Source organism: Periplaneta americana, chromosome 1 (assembly GCF_040183065.1).
Source record: "Periplaneta americana isolate PAMFEO1 chromosome 1, P.americana_PAMFEO1_priV1, whole genome shotgun sequence".
Taxonomy (NCBI): Eukaryota; Metazoa; Arthropoda; class Insecta; order Blattodea; family Blattidae; genus Periplaneta; species Periplaneta americana.
This window is the reverse complement of record NC_091117.1, coordinates 193,394,210-193,411,223: the sequence shown is the minus strand read 5'-3', so window position 1 is coordinate 193,411,223 and position 17,014 is coordinate 193,394,210. Positions and strand designations below refer to the sequence as shown.

Sequence of the window (17,014 nt, the reverse complement as noted above, 5' to 3'; positions counted from 1 at the left end):
AGGACAACACTAAAATTCTTTCAATAATTTATTATCATAATACACTGCTCTCTTAAATTGACTGAGAATATTGCAAATTAAATCAATGACTTTCCCAGAACACGCAATATAATGTTTCATATAAAAAATGTTTATCTTGAAAAGAAAGCAAGAAGGAGCAAAACTGTATTATTTTTTTTTCGCTTGAAATATCTCAAAGAACAACCCAATGAAATTAATGGCATTACTTATGATTCCACATGTAGTATACAAAAGTATTGGTCAAGAAATGTAGTGTGTTAACATTATAGAAAAGTAATATGACACTGTAAACAGAAGCATAATTGTCAAAACTTTGATTTCGGAACACTGCGTTTCTTTTTTAATGTGCTTTGCATTATTACTAGGGGTTTGTGTTCCTGACGACTTCGGAGAAACATGTGAAGTAACCCGACTCCCAAGAAGGAAACGCAGTTTAATCCGGGTCTCGGAAAGGAAGGACATCTTTTCAAACAAAAACAGAAAGTCCCTTGCTTTATGTTTCCTGAGTTTGCAAGAAAGTACTACAATGATTCGGGATGAAAGAAACGGACCAACAATTTGTTACAAGAGACTATTTTTCCTGATTTCATCTCTCATTTCAACATTACGCGATGCTTTGTTGCAACACAAATAAATATCACTGAAGAAGGTAGTGTATAGAATAGACACAATGTTTTCCGGATTTGAAACGTTCTCCTTTGTATATTCTTCTCCTTCTATTTCATTGGCAATAACTATTATTTCAAGTAAATGTAACATTGCGTACCATAACGTAAAATAATATAGTTCAAGCATAACTCTGTACTGACATAAACAAGCATGTACCTACATACTTGACTCTACTATGATACTCGAACTCTTATAATTCTATACCCAAAAAATAAGTAAATAAATAATTAAGAAAATAAATAAGTAAATGGTTTCATCTACAATAACATTAAAAAGCTAAGTTTTTAAAGTGTCATCATAAATCATATCATATCATATCATATCATATCATATCATATCATATCATATCATATCATATCATATCATATCATATCATATCATATCATATCATATCATATCATATCATATCATATCATATCATATCATATATCATATCGTATCATATCATATCGTATCATATCATAGATTTGAAAATAAAATGAATATTTATGTAAATTAATTTTCTCCTCCGCTACATTCATCTAGTAACTTCAGGGACCCAATAAAAAGTTACTAGATTTGTAATCAGGAATTTTAAAAAATAATTGTTCGATGAAAAACAATTTTGACAGCTCTTTAAATTCCACGCCCCCTTCCAGCCTTAATTTAAAAAGTGTAAACATACGAGTATTTGTAATCAGAATTGGGCTGAATCCATTTGGGGTATGAAAATATAAATTTTGAATAAGTGAAATAGCTAAAAAAATTGGGAAAAATTTTCATGATTTTCAGTGGAGTCTTCCCTTAAGGCAACATAGAATAGCTGATTGGAAAATATCTATGCTTCAGACTGAAATCGAACCCATAACAGACACTTGCGAGCTCTGTGATCAGCGTCTTTGCTATTGTGTACTCCATGGCTGGTATCATTAAAACTAGAAAGCAAAGATATAAAAAATATTAAAGTACGACGAAAATAGATTCTCCGCCTCTTCAGCCTGAATAAAACACGATATCAGTTTCGACTGTCAGAATAGCCTAATTAAAAAGTGTTCACTACACGTTATAATGGAAATCATCTACAATTTCACTTTCTTTTAATTGGATGATACACTAGTGTTACAAATATTCGAAACTTCTACTGCGTAAGTTCCATGAAGACAACAAGTGCCAGTGGCCACATCGAAAGAGACTGTGCACGCAAAGAGAATCTTCTTTTTGTGTTTGTGTATATAAAACGCCCTCAAGTTAAACATAATACACATCTTGTTTCGTACAGTAGTGGGCCAAGAACTTCAGTCGAAAAGAAATCTTTAGGCAACAGGCGTAGACCAGTAGGAGTCTCTAGATTATATGGTCCCCGCTAGAATGGTTGTCTGTTCTATAAAATTATCGTGCATGTGTTCTTTTCCCCTCAGGATCATGTTTTAATTAGCCGATCCCTCCAACGCCCCATCTCTTCCTTTACATGACAGAATGTACAACTATCGAATGCATGTGACGAGAGATTTCAATACAGATAGCTACAGGTTGTTAATGGAAAAGTGCACTACATGACTCCTGTAATTAGTCAAAGCGTGTGCCCCCACCCCACAGTTTAGATCGTTCGTCAAATTTTTTGGTCAATATATTATGCAGGCCATCCTGTCTTGCACTCTTACCAAAAGAGAACGAAGAAGGAAATAAAAATGCCTAAAAGTAATTACATCGACATTACTGCAATTGTGAACGGCTTTCACTTATGAAATTAACATAGTTCATTATGTAATTATTTCGAAGTTTACAGATATTTCGAATCGAAAAGATGGTGAATTAATAGAAACATAAGAAAGGTTTTGGCAGAAGTGCTTTCATTTCTAAGGTAGAGCCTAATCTGCTTTCAGCCATTTTGTCCTTAACCTCCTGAGTCCTGAGAGTATAATAATAATAATAATAATAATAATAATAATAATAATAATAATAATAATAATGGTTCATTTTAACTGGCAGAGTTAAGGCCATTCGGCCTTCTCTTCCACTCAACCAGTATGATAGAAAATTACTACAATGCTATGAATATAACATAATTAATACAATACAATACAATTCAAAGCAATACAATACTACAATACAAGACAATATAATACATAATTAATATAATACAATGACAATTCTTTTCATCTTCACAGCACCAATAAAATAATTATGTAGCCTAATAATGATAATAATAATAATAATAATAATAATTTATTTATTTATTTACAAATGGCTTTTAAGGAACCCGAAGGTTAATTGCCGCCCTCACATAAGCCCGCCATCGGTCCCTATCCTGTGCAAGATTAATCCAGTCTCTATCATCATATCCCACCTCCTTCAAATCCATTTTAATATTATCTTCCCATCTACGTCTCGGCCTCCCCAAAGGTCTTTTTCCCTCCGGTCTCCCAACTAACACTCTATATGCATTTCTGGATTCGCCCATACGTGCTACATGCCCTGCCCATCTCAAACGTCTGGATTTAATGTTCCTAATTATGTCAGATGAAGAATACAATGCGTGCAGTTCTGTGTTGTGTAACTTTCTCCATTCTCCTGTAACTTCATCCCTCTTAGCCCCAAATATTTTCCTAAGCACCTTATTCTCAAACACCCTTAACCTATCTTCCTCTCTCAGAGTGAGAGTCCAAGTTTCACAACCATACAGAACAACCGGTAATATAACTGTTTTATAAATTCTAACTTTCAGATTTTTTGACAGCAGACTAGATGATAAAAGCTTCTCAACCGAATAATAACACGCATTTCCCATATTTATTTTGCGTTTAATTTCCTCCCGAGTGTCATTTATATTTGTTACTGTTGCTCCAAGATATTTGAATTTTTCCACCCCTTCGAAGGATAAATCTCCAGTTTTTATATTTCCATTTCGTACAATATTCTGGTCACGAGACATAATCATATACTTTGTCTTTTCGGGATTTACTTCCAAACCGATCGCTTTACTTGCTTCAAGTAAAATTTCCGTGTTTTCCCTAATCGTTTGTGTATTTTCTCCTAACATATTCACGTCATCCGCGTAGACAAGAAGCTGATGTAAAATAATAATAATAATAATAATAATAATAATAATAATAATAATAATAATAATAATAATAATAATAGCAATGATAGTCATACCTAAATTAAATTAAATTATTAAACTCGATCATAATTATAACTTCAATTTGACTGCGCCCGTAACAAATCGTTTAGCCTTTTCTTGAAAGTGGTTATTGTCTGGCAGCCCCTATTCTCCTGAGGTAGAGAATTCCATTCACGGGGGACGGAGACAGTAAAAGAGGATGAATAGTGGGATGTTCTATGGGCAGGAATTGCTAGGATTTGACTCTCCTGTGACCTGGTGTTTAGATTGTGATTTGAGGATAAGTAGTTAAACCGGGAACGAAGATAATTTGGAGTAGAAGTGTGGAGAACTCGAAACAGAAGAGAGAGCGAATGAAGTGTTTTACGGTTACTAAGACGCAGCCAGGATAAAGATTTGAACGAGGGTGTAATGTGGTCAAATTTGTGAGCATTGCTGATGAATCTGACACACATATTGTGCACACGCTGCAGCTTGTTCGAAAGGTCAGTTCCCAAGTCTGTAAGTATGACGTCGCAATAGTCAAACAGTGATAGTACGAGGTATAGTATACTATACCATAATTCATACATGACTATGAATTTATGATATAAGATATATATGCAGAGACACGAAATATAGTATAATATACCTGCATTTGTGCACTAACTGTAACCTGCAGAATTTTTTCAGCATTTTCCCTCATGTCAGTGACTTTATTTTGAAGTGTAAAATTATATTAAACTTTAAAAAATAAAACAATTAATCTCTCAGTAGGATAAAAATATCTCAGAATATTGGTGGAAATACGAAATAATGTCGTTTTCTGACAAGTTCTCTACTGGTTTACCCAAGGCTACCGATTATTGTTTTCTGCTTCCGATTGTCTCTTTTCCCTTCTTATGTACTTTATTTCCACTCATTTTATTACAGCCCAGAAATAGCTTGGTCATCTGATGGAATTTAACAAAATATATTAGCCAACGAGACCTTGAAGTTCTTCTAAAATTTCAGAGAAATCAATGTCGATGATTAGCTTTTCTCCAAATGCTTAGTATTATTATTCTTGATATTACCTTTCCTTCAGACTTTTTAAAATCCTTGTACCCCACACTTCAATAGTAATATAAACAACAAATGTCTCAGAGTAGCAAGAAATAATCATATGATTCGTAGAATTTGGGACGAAATCGCTTACAGGTGGAGTATCTACCCTGTGACACGATGAAATCATATTATACGTTTGTGAATACCAGTAAATAAAACTTGAATAAGTACCTACTTTCTGCTGTATCAATCGATTTATTAAAACTTATACTTTCTTTACAGATAAATAGTACTTCCATATGCATAATTAATTCGTGAATGCCCTGTATATGTATACAGAAAGAACCGTAAGTATTGCCATTAAATTCTGGGGGTTATTCCTTGAGATATTTCAAACAAAAAATTTAATACAATTTTGCTCGTTTCTACTTCCTTTTCGAGATAAAATTGTTTCATATGAAATATTTCATAGTGTGTTTTGGGAAATCCATTGATTTAATACCCGATATGCTCAGTAAATTTAAGAGAGCAGTGTATTATGATAATAAATTATTGAAAGAATTTTAGTTTTATCCTTTAAATGTGCAAAAATTTGATCCGAACAAATGCAATATTTTAAAATTCCTTTTCGGAACGAAAAGTTACATTACATGTAGTCTTATATATTAAAATATTTTATCAAGATTAGTTTTTTTTAATTATATTATCATAAAAATCGTCAAAATATAAAGAATTGCATGTTTATTCTACCAGGAGAAATAAGACATGTTCTTTAGCTGTCCCTAAATGCTACATGACCAGTTGACTAAATCACATCCAGCGTTACGGGTTATATAATGATAAATCCAGAATTACGTAAAATTGAGCGAATTGTTGAATATTCTTATCTTTTTTCTTCGTTTTCTTTTTCTTATTATTAACATATTTATTCATTCAAACTTACTTATGTCTCGTGACGAGAATATTGTCCGAAATGGAAATATAAAAATTGGAAATTTATCTTTTGAAGAGGTAGAAAAATTCAAATACCTGGGAGCAACAGTAAAATATATAAATGATACTCGGGAGGAAATTAAACACAGAATAAATATGGGAAATGCCTGTTATTATTCGGTTGAGGAGCTTTCATCATCCAGTCTGCTGTCAAAAAATCTGAAAGTTAGAATTTATAAAACAGTTATATTACCGGTTGCTCTTTATGGTTGTGAAACTTGGACTCTCACTTTGAGAGAGGAACATACGTTAAGGGTATTTGAGAATAAGGTTCTTAGGAAAATATTTGGGGCTAAGAGGGATGAAGTTACAGGAGAATGGAGAAAGTTACACAACACAAAACTGCACGCTTTGTATTCTTCGCCTGACATAATTAGGAACATAAAATCCAGACGTTTGAGATGGGCAGGGCATGTGGCACGTATGGGCGAATCCAGAAATGCATATAGAGTGTTAGTTGGGAGGCCGGAGTTAAAAAGACCTTTGGGAAGGACGAGACGTAGATTTATTTATTTATTTTATTGGGTTATTTTACGACGCTGTATCAACATCTAGGTTATTTAGCGTCTGGATGATATGAAGGTGATAATGCCGGTGAAATGAGTCCGGGGTCCAGCACCGAAAGGTACCGCGGAAAAAACTTCAACCAGGTAACTTGCCCCGACCGGGAATCGAACCCGGGCCACCTGGTTTCGCAGCCAGACGCGCTGACCGTTACTCCACAGGTGTGGACCCGAGACGTAGATGGGAAGATAATATTAAAATGGATTTGAGGGAGGTGGGATATGATAATAGAGACTGGATTAATCTTGCTCAGGACAGGGACTTATGTGAGGGCGGCAATGAACCTCCGGGTTCCTTAAAAGCCAGTAAGTAAGTAAGTAAGTAAGTAAGTAAGTAAGTAAGTAAGTAAGTAAGTAAGTAAGTAAGTAAGTAAGTAAGTAAGTAAGTAAGTAAGCAAGGCCCTATTTTAATGGCGCAATTAGATCACGCACACTATCCTACAGAACTTCTCTATGAACATTACATTCCTTGATTGGGGACAAAATGTACTGTACATGTCTACTGACAAACACTGACTGTATTATTACACACTCAAAATTTAGTTCGTGTAGTTTATGTAAACTTACTGTACACTTGGAAAATTTTACGTTATTCAAAGCTGTGAAATATGTATAGTATTTCATTAGAGGTGGAATTGTGTAAGTATATTCGTTTCTTTGTTTTTAAGAACTTACTTTTTTCATACGCGTAACAAAGAAAAGAAAAGAACTAACCTTCTTACGTAAAGCTTCGCGTTCTGAATACATCTGTTGCTTTCCGCCTTCCGGGAAATGTATCACTTTATATAAAGAAATGTTACCAAGTTAAAAAAAAAAAGTCACTCTAGAAAGAGAATTTCTGGTTCCCTAATGTCTGAGGGCTAAAAATTGTGTTGTTTTAAATTTCTTATTTAAAATAAGAACGACCTATCACATTTGGTCGGAAGTATACATTCGACTTAAACACGAAAGAAGCAAATGCAAGGAATGATATTATGTCTCACGAAAACAAGATATTTCTTCTTGGATATGGATATAAAAACAATTTACATAATTTATACTTTTGTTTCGTCGCTTTGCTCTGGCATGAACAGTGAACAGCGATATAATTTAGTATAATTTCACTACTATAAGATTTTAATCAAACAACGTAGAACTTTGTAAAATAGCGATCTTGTAGATAAGTTTCAAATTTGTGAACACTGTATTCATTATTAGGATTGTATGTATGTATTTATTCACACTGCAAATGGGTAAATACCCGGTGGCAGTGGTAACTAATTACACGCAATAATGACAATTAATAAAAAAAATACAATTAATAATAATACTAATAATAAATAGTAATAATAATAATAATAATAATAATAATAATAATAATAATAATAATAATAATTAGCATCCCAAATTAAATGAACCACGATCACTTAAAATAACTTACTTACTTACTTACTGGCTTTTAAGGAACCCGGAGGTTCATTGCCGCCCTCACATAAGCCCGCCATTGGTCCATATCCTGAGCAAAATTAATCCATTCTCTATCATCATATCCCACCTCCCTCAAATCCATTTTAATAATATCTTCCCATCAACGTCTCGGCCTCCCCAAAGGTCTTTTTCCCTCCGGCCTCCCAACTAACACTCTATATACATTTCTGGATTCGCCCATATGTGCTACATGCCCTGCCCATCTCAAACGTCTGGATTTAATGTTCCTAATTATGTCAGGTGAAGAATACAATGCGTGCAGTTCTGTGTTGTGTAACTTTCTCCATTCTCCAGTAACTTCATCCCTCTTAGCCCCAAATATTTTCCTTATTCTCAAACACCCTTAATCTCTGTTCCTCTCTTAAAGTGAGAGTCCAAGTGTCACAACCATAAAGAACAACCGGTAATATAACTGTTTTATAAATTCTAACTTTCAGATTTTTCTGTCAGCAGACTGGATGATAAAAGTTTCTCAACCGAATAATAAAGGCATTTCACTTAAAATAACATTTAAAGTAAATCTAATTTGTATCTTAACCCTAAGTTCGAACTAAAACCCACGAGAGTATGATATGTTCATACGTGCACAAGTACCTTTCAGCACTACACTCATTTCGCTGTCAACTCACTCACTGCACTGGAACTACGATACATTTCACTGATACTATCCTGATTTCACTAACACTTCAAAAACATTTCGCTGTTCACATATTTTGCACTACCACTATAAACTATAAAACTTCACTGACACAAATACACTTCACTTACACAACACACTTCACACTTCACTGACAACACATTTTTCACTGATACAACACTTCAAATAACAAAACATCAATTACACCATTGAAGTATAGTGTATAATATACTACCGTCTATTAGTAAAGTCCTTAAGCCTATTTTTAATTACATTTTTGGTTATTGGTAAAGCCTTTAGTAAGTCTGCAGGTAAAGCATTCCAGTCCCTGATAGTACGATTGGGAAGTTACGCATAAAATAATTTTATAGATGATGCATAAAGACAAGTAATTTATATCATAAATGCAAGAATGTAACAAATTCAAGACTTGCCACGATAGTGTTATTCAAGTTTTAGGTTATCAAAGACAAGTACGTGGACTATTTGCTGCAAATCAAAATAGATTTTTTTTGTTTTCTTGTGGTGCCTCGTTAGGTACTCGCCGACTCAGGTTCTTTATTTACGACACGAGTATTCAATGTTTATTATAGCCAATTTTCGTTATACAGATTTGTCAGTTTCTGATCCTACCAGCATCTTTTGTTTTTTTCCTTCATGCCGACTGCTTACCCTCTCTTTACGTAAGCCCCAGAGTCCGTAGCCTCAAGCCCTTCCTATATCAACATCGGAAACCCGTACTAACCTCTCAAGTCTTCATTCCAATCTATTTTTACTATTGTAGACATGTCTAATAGATGAAATGAAGGGGAGATGGAGTGTGTTGTTGGAATGAGGGAAGTTAAAGGTAGTAACTCTCTCTAACGTGTGCATTATCCACCATAAATTCTTTCACAACCTTGCCGGGGATCGAATACAGACTGTAAGTGTGAAAGATCAACGCGTTAGCTTTGAGACACAGATGCGGCCATATCAGGAAAAATAATCTCCTGTCGGTGAAGATTAAATCCAACCTTGATTCTCAGTTTTTCTACTTGTAGTTATAGGTATCCTACAAGCAAAACTCAGCTCAGACTCCTCGCGGCGCGCTATACCCTTCTTACTCCCCTGCAGTAGGCGTGAGAACATGGTGGGAACGGGAGCATACGTCATCTGCGCGAGACAGTCACGCCCGCTGGTTTCTGCGCACTGAGTTTTGCTTGCTGGATGCCTATATCTACTGCTTTCTAAGAGCTTCCGAGACCATGACTGTTCCTCCCTACAAGACCATGCGAATTTTGACATTGAAAAATATCAGCCAAAACACTCCCATTATATCTGTCTTCCTTTCACCATATTTTCACAACTCAATATCGTATCTACTACCTGTGAAGGAAGAACCGAGAAACTGCTTAAACCTCTCTCGAGCCTGGGTTACCATGACGAATTGCACCCTACGAGACAAGTGACTAACTGGGAGTCTAACTTTTTGCGGCATCACCTGAATGAGAGCACCTGGTAGCACAGGGCATTATGTGGCATTCAAGATTATTAGGGCTGGCGGTTTCACAATCAAAACATTGCTTTTAGGTTGACAAAGCCGGAATGTTGCTCTAGCGAGTCGGATTAAGTGAATTATGTGAGGTTCTTTTTGAATCATAGTCCATATAGTTGCGTTGCGTGACATTGTTTACTATGCTCTGGTTAGTCTCTTCCGACACAGTACTCTTAAACTGCACTGTTTAATTTTCCCTTCCCTCGTTGTCAATAGTAAATGTAACAGTCAACTTCTGGATTCAGGGTCGGAAACCGTCAGCCCTAAAAATTACAAAATTTATTTGTGGACAGTAAATTTCAGAATCCCAAAAATCATCGTTCATAACTAGGGACCTGATTTTTATGTAATATCAAGGTGTGAAATATGTACATATTTATGTAAGAAAAATAAGCTGAATATGTACCAAAATATGTAAAATCATGAAAATATTTCATGTCAATATCTGCGCTAGTTTGTATTGTTAAGCCTAGATATTTGTAGTATGGTACAATTTTTCATTTTCTCTTCTTCATGACGATTTCTACTGTTTCTGGTGCTCATCCGCCGTTTCAGAGTATCATTTTTTCTGTCTTGTTCACATTTATATCAAATTTGTTTTTATTGCACCATTTTACCATGATGTTTATTGTTTCTTGTAACTTTATAAGGTCTTTAGACCCTACTACTATGTCGTCCGCGTATGCGTATAAGATTATTCCCTCCTTGATTTTTACAATACAGAGCAGTTGTATGAGAAAGGTTGCCTTTTGTTCATTCATATTTACAGTGGGCGGTAAGGGGTGAGTGCCTCTTTTACTTCCTGGAACTTAGATGTTATGTTTCGTCCCGAAATACATCTTTTCTCGGGTAGGTAAAAAGGCTTATTTCAAATTGTAAACTTCCCCAGCAGCAATTTTCTTTTTCCTTTTAAAGAAGTAAAAATGAATAAAACCCCTAAATATGTACATTTATGTAATACCAAGCCATAATATGTAATGTGGGGTAAATATTAAAAAATATGCAGTATCAAATTTTAATATATTAATGGTAATTACAAGATTCGCAAAGATTTGTTATTTATATACGGTTAGGTTCAAAGGAATATAACATGTAATTACATAAAAATCCGATCCCTATTCATAACATAATAACCAGTAAAAATCTACTCGAATATAAAAGTACAGAAAAATATTCTTCCTTACATATTGTTTAGGAGGATCAATATTAAAAGGATTTCAAATATAATTTAGTTAGCTACACTCATTCATTCATTCCTAGTGTTTTCCCAAGGGTAGATCTTTCACTGCAAACGCAGCATTGTCTAGTATTTCCCTATTTTCTGCCTTTCTCTTAGTCTCCGCATATGATCCATATATGTTAATGTCGTCTATTATTTGATATCTTCTTCTGCCCCGAACTCTTCTCCCGTTAACCATTCCTTCCACTGCATCCTTCAGTAGACAGTTTCTTCTCAGCCAGTGATCCAACCAACTCCTTTTTGTCTTCCTGTTCAGTTTCAGCATTAGTTTTTCTTCACCCACTCTTTCCAACACAGCTTAATTTCTTATTATGTCTGTACATTTCACACGCTCCATTCTTCTCTATATCCACATTTCAAGTGCTATTAGCATACTAATTAATGTACTTATGGCTTTTAAGGAACCCGAAGGTTCATTGCCGTCCTTAGATAAGCGCGCCCATCGGGCCCTATCCTGAGCAAGATTAATCCAGTCTCTACAATCATATCCCACTTACGTTTGGGCCTCTGCTTGCGAATTCACGTTCTTTGAACTTGAAGTCAAATATAAAGGGTTCAGAGTCATAACTTATATTAAAACCGAGAAAACAAATGTTAAAATTAAAATCAAGCGAATACCGTAATTTAATTAAACATATAGTAAATGACATAAAGTATGCACATTAAAATTAAATTATATGTCAATCTTCATTAAACTATGGTATTTACTTAGCTTTAACCATTGCTTTCTCCGTTTTTAATAAATAGCGCTTGACTCAATATAGCTCTGAACTCTTCCACGTACAAGTAGTTCACACTGTTCGAATTATTTCAGGTACGGTACTATTCCAAGTCAAACAAAAAGTTAGAAATGATTTCAACTTCACTTGAAACTTGGAAACGTCAGATTTCTTGACTTGAAGTTAAGTTGAATATTAGTTCTTACTTTGCAGTGCTTGAATTGAAGCAACTTAATTGCAAATGCTTAATAAATGTAAACCTAGCTTAAGGTATGGAATTATCATTAGTAATGTGCACAAACTCAGAATATAAGTTCACACGAAATATACCAGATTTATGCATTTTTAACACACACGTTCCTTATGATTTAATATTAGTATTGTGATAAGTACGTAGTTTGTGATTAATTAGCATAATACATCATGTTTCAAAATGATGGTAACACTTAATAATATTCATATGAACTAGTAATGAAAAATTTACATGGCACATGTCATAGTCAAACTTTCAAAGTTTAAAGTTCTAAGATTCGGAAACGTATTATTTCTGTTGCTACTGGAAACATGTTGAAAAATGACAAAGCTACAATATAAATCGTTTTCGGTTTTGCAGCTTGACAAAACAAATTCAATAACAATGGTACAAAGATTGTTTTATAGGTATTTTCGACCATTTGTCACATCGTTGGAATGGATGTGCTACCGCCGCTCATATTGTCTACCGCCCTTGGCCTCCCAGATCACCAGACTCGACACCATGTGACTTTCGACTTTTTCTTCGGGGGTACGTAAAGGATGTAGCTTTTGTCTCACCTCTACCCACCCAAGACCATTGCTGCGATTGCTTCCATAAACCGAAATGTTGGAGAGTGTGTAGCAGGAATTTGACTGTGCCGTATAACAAGGGGTTCGCACATTGAAACGTGCCAATAAAGATTTTTTAGAGTTTCTTAAACAAATTACGAATACATGCACCAATATACTGTGTTACTGAAACTCAATATCCATATGAAAATGTTACCATAATTTTGAAGCACGATGTATTGTTTAAAGAGAAAGTTGTGCATACCTGAAGTTATTATTAATGTAATCAGATAATACGATGTAGCTATGTTGGATGGAGTCTTATATCAGTCGTGAATCTGATATAAATGACAGTAAGTTTGGCAGAGTAAAGGAACATGTAACATCGAAAAACCTTTGTAAATTAAAACATATGTCTTTACATTTGAATGTGTTGCAATACTCCTGTTAACTGTAGATAAGAAACTGAAACATATAGCTACAAGACTCCAGCCCAGTTACACGCATATCTGAACATTTTCACCACTCATATCATTTGTAGGTATAGGTAGTAGAAAAGCGGCGTTTATTTCGAAATTGGCGTCGTGTTTCCTAAAGAATTACTAAGAAAGTAATTGAATATTTGCGGTGTAATTTTTATAAATGTAACCTGTGTAAATATTTCAATACTTTTTTTTAATTTTGCGACGCTACTATGTAAATAATATTAACAGTGGTATGAAAAACAATAGGAATCAAGTGATAGTCGTTTAAAATATGAGCCACCTAATAAGAAATTTGAGCCTCTTTACTGAAGGACAAATAGCCTATGAAAAGCAGAATATTTCGGCTCAATAAAAAAATGAATTTGGAAGACGTGATAATCTTGTACAGGGACATCATCTTATTTTTACTTCAATTTTTATTTTACCTGAGTTTTTAATGTACTTCACTCCCACCCCTTCCACTAATGAAGTTCAACCGTCCTCCACACAGATCCAAGACCGCATAGCCTATAGAGTCATAGTAGCCTTACGGTCATAATAAACAGTACGTTCCAAATATATATGTTCGCGTTTTCCAGTGACGAAAGAGCTTTCAATATTGAATCATTTTCGCACAGGTACTGTCGTCCATTTGCCTAAGTCGTATCCCGGTTTCCCCCACCAGCTTTTATTCGCCAGCTAGTGGCTGGGCTGTATTAGCTCTTTTCTGAGAACATTAATTTGTTAGGAATTGGACATCTACGTAATATTATACGACTGTGTAAATAACTTAAATAAAAGGGCCTCGTTAAGTAATTAACTGTCACGTTATTTCGTCACTTTCTACGACCCTACGACATAACCACTTGGACGGACAGTAGATAGTATGTCTGAGTAATTTTATCTTTTCGGATCGGGCAGAAGTGAAGAATGAATTTACAGTACGTAAAGTACTCTTTTATAGAGTAGGTACAGATTTATTTCAACATGAGTTACTAGTACGAAGAACGAAACTGGTAATTGGAATTAGGTACAATAATATGCACATTAGAACTGAAGCCTATATCGAAATGAACGGCTACCATTTTCAAAAATGTTTTTAAATATCCATATTATGATTATTTTTCAATTTAACTTCATTCTTTATATTGTACGCTAATGTGCTGTAGACAGTATAATATACACTGCATAATGAATACGTCTACATGGACAGCTCAGTTCGTGAGTAAAAACGCTCACTGTTAATACTGTACTGTATTTTAATTAAACAAAAACCTAATGAAAATGATCAAACTCAAAAGCGCAATATTTCCTAGTTTACGTAAAAGGATTAACTACTTTTCTTCCCTCCTATACCTAGTAAAGTGATTTGTTTGTATATTACGCCAGTATCATCGATCTCCGGTCGTGGAAGGGGGTAGCAAACGGCGTTGATCCAGAGGTATAGACAAGTTAATATTAAAAATGTTAGTAAAAATAAAATTATGTCCCTGTATGTTGAGAATACTTTTCTATAATTTCAAGTTTCAAATCTCAGACGTTTGAAACAATTAGGGCTATAAACAAGATAAGCAATAATATTTCGCTTACTACAAAATACACTGTTAATTTTATTATTCCAATAAGCTAAATTCCAGTGATCTAGGTCAGGTTTGGACGACTCATACATGTTTTCCCTTTATTTAAACACATGTGTTAGTATTCCAGTGCGGCATACATAGACCGCCGGTATTAACATGCATCTAGCATTAGGGAAAGAACACTCCATCGAACCAAACATAACCTTGAGAGACCTTACCCAGTTTTACAAATGTCAGAGGCAGATACGCTGTGCTCGTGCAAGCTAAGAAGGCAGGTATTCTATCACGACCTCTTAATGAATGGAATTAATAGGCACAAAGCAGTGGTCAGAGCGGTTAGAGGGCAACTCCATGGACTTACCAGGATCTGCTCCACGCTAGGCATCAGTTTAGCCTGAACCCTGTGCGCAACCTCCACTGAGCCCTCTAGGTGCCCTTCATGGACCTATGTGCACAATAAGATTACTAGTTACCATTATTGATCATTAAATTATTTATCAAGTTAATGGAATTATGAGATACAGGCTAGTTCAGTTTCAGGCGTAGAAGTGAAAAAGCAAGCAGAACAAAAGTGCAAACTTCGCTTCGATTTTTCTATAAAAGAACATTTTCACAATAAAACTTAACGGTTACGTAAAGCTCAAATTAATTAATTTCTGTATCAAAATAAACATACCATTATATTACAAATAGTTGTAATTTCTGTATAGTGAGCTGAAAATTATATCAGTGCATTTCTCTGCAACTAATCAAGCTAGTCGGTTAGTTAAAGTAAAGTTAGGACGTTACCTTTTGGTTTCTTAATTTTTTCGGAACATTACATTTTAAGAGGGGAGATACACCATTGGCCTGCAGAAATTTACTTTTATATCTCAGCTATACTGTTTTCGCTCTAAGAAAAATCCTAATGTCAACACAAGCATGTGGCTGTCATACCCGTGATTGACTCACAGTCGAAACACTCACATGACGCAGGAAAATATAGTCCGTATTTGGAAACTATCATCTTTTTTTTATTTTAGTAGGTTATTTTACGACGCTTTATCAACAGCTTAGGTTATTTAGCGTCTGAATGATATGAAGGTGATAATGCCGGTGAAATGAGACCGGGGTCCAACACCGAAAGTTATCCAGCATTTGCTCATATTAGGTTGAGGAAAACCCCGGAAAAAACCTCAACCAGGTAACTTGCCCCGACCGGGAATCTAACCCAGGCCACCTGGTTTCGCGGCCAGACGCGCTAACAGTTACTCCACAGGTGTGGACAAAACTATCATCTTGTATTATTTGAAAATAAAAAATTGAATTCTAGTTGTTAAATACAATGAAACATATAACTTCACTCAAAGTAAAACGATATGTAAAAGGAAAGCTACTTTTATATTTTGTTATGTACTATGAACGCGGATGAATACAAACAGTAATACCGAAGTAGTCTGTTCTTGTAACAAGCTGGCGTCACTTGAGCTTGTAGTTGTTCACGTAAGCACGTGGTACTGAAGTATGGCTTCTGTATCCTCGGCGTGTGTGGTTATTAAACATAACAGTGGAAACCCTCTCAAAAGCGGAGAAAAACAAATAGTTTTAAATGTATATAATAAGTTATGTAAGTTTTACTTACAGTAATTATAAAGTAAATGTTTCCTAAGCAAATGAATGCATAGTAGTGAGGTTAGGCCTACTTGACGAGTAACGGGAAATGTTTAACATGAAACGGAATGCACAATAGTAGGTGGGAACATGTACTGAGAAACTATGGCGCCAAACAGCGGCCAATGAAATCTCACTCCAGTCAAGTGCTATTGTTTATATTAGGATTTTTTTTACAGCGAAAAGATTATATTATAAAAGCTCAATGAACAAAATGTTTCATGCTGAATATACAGGGTGTATCAAAAGCTAAGTTCAATCGTTAAAGAGGTGATAGAGGACATGATATGCTGCAAAAAATTTTAATACTATTTTACCGAATTCGTACTCGTTTTCGAGTTGCACAGTGATAAATGTTCATTTGACTGTCGTATTCTATGGACCCATTTATCGTTTTAATTTGCTAAGTACGTACTGCTGTGATGAGTGTATTGTATTTTTATAGCCTACATTCGATTTCTTCAACTTGTAGTGATTAGGAATGGTCTAGGTTCTTGGCCACCGCAATCACCAGACTTGACACCACAGAGGAAATATGTCTACAGCT

General features: G+C 34.8%; 1 protein-coding gene across 4 annotated transcripts in view; it reads right to left on the bottom strand.

Annotated features, from left to right (window-relative positions):
* LOC138705913 (transcription factor Sp9-like) overlaps positions 1–17,014 on the bottom strand; it is a 397,606-nt gene that overhangs the window by 75,749 nt on the left and 304,843 nt on the right. For 2 of the 4 annotated variants that reach the window (XM_069834677.1, XM_069834686.1), the window contains exon 2: positions 15,179–15,262. The exons of the other annotated variants lie outside the window; for them this stretch is intronic. In XM_069834677.1, the coding sequence (XP_069690778.1) occupies positions 15,179–15,262 (84 nt within the window). The remainder of the gene's footprint in view (positions 1–15,178; positions 15,263–17,014) is intronic. 4 annotated transcript variants of the gene reach the window in all.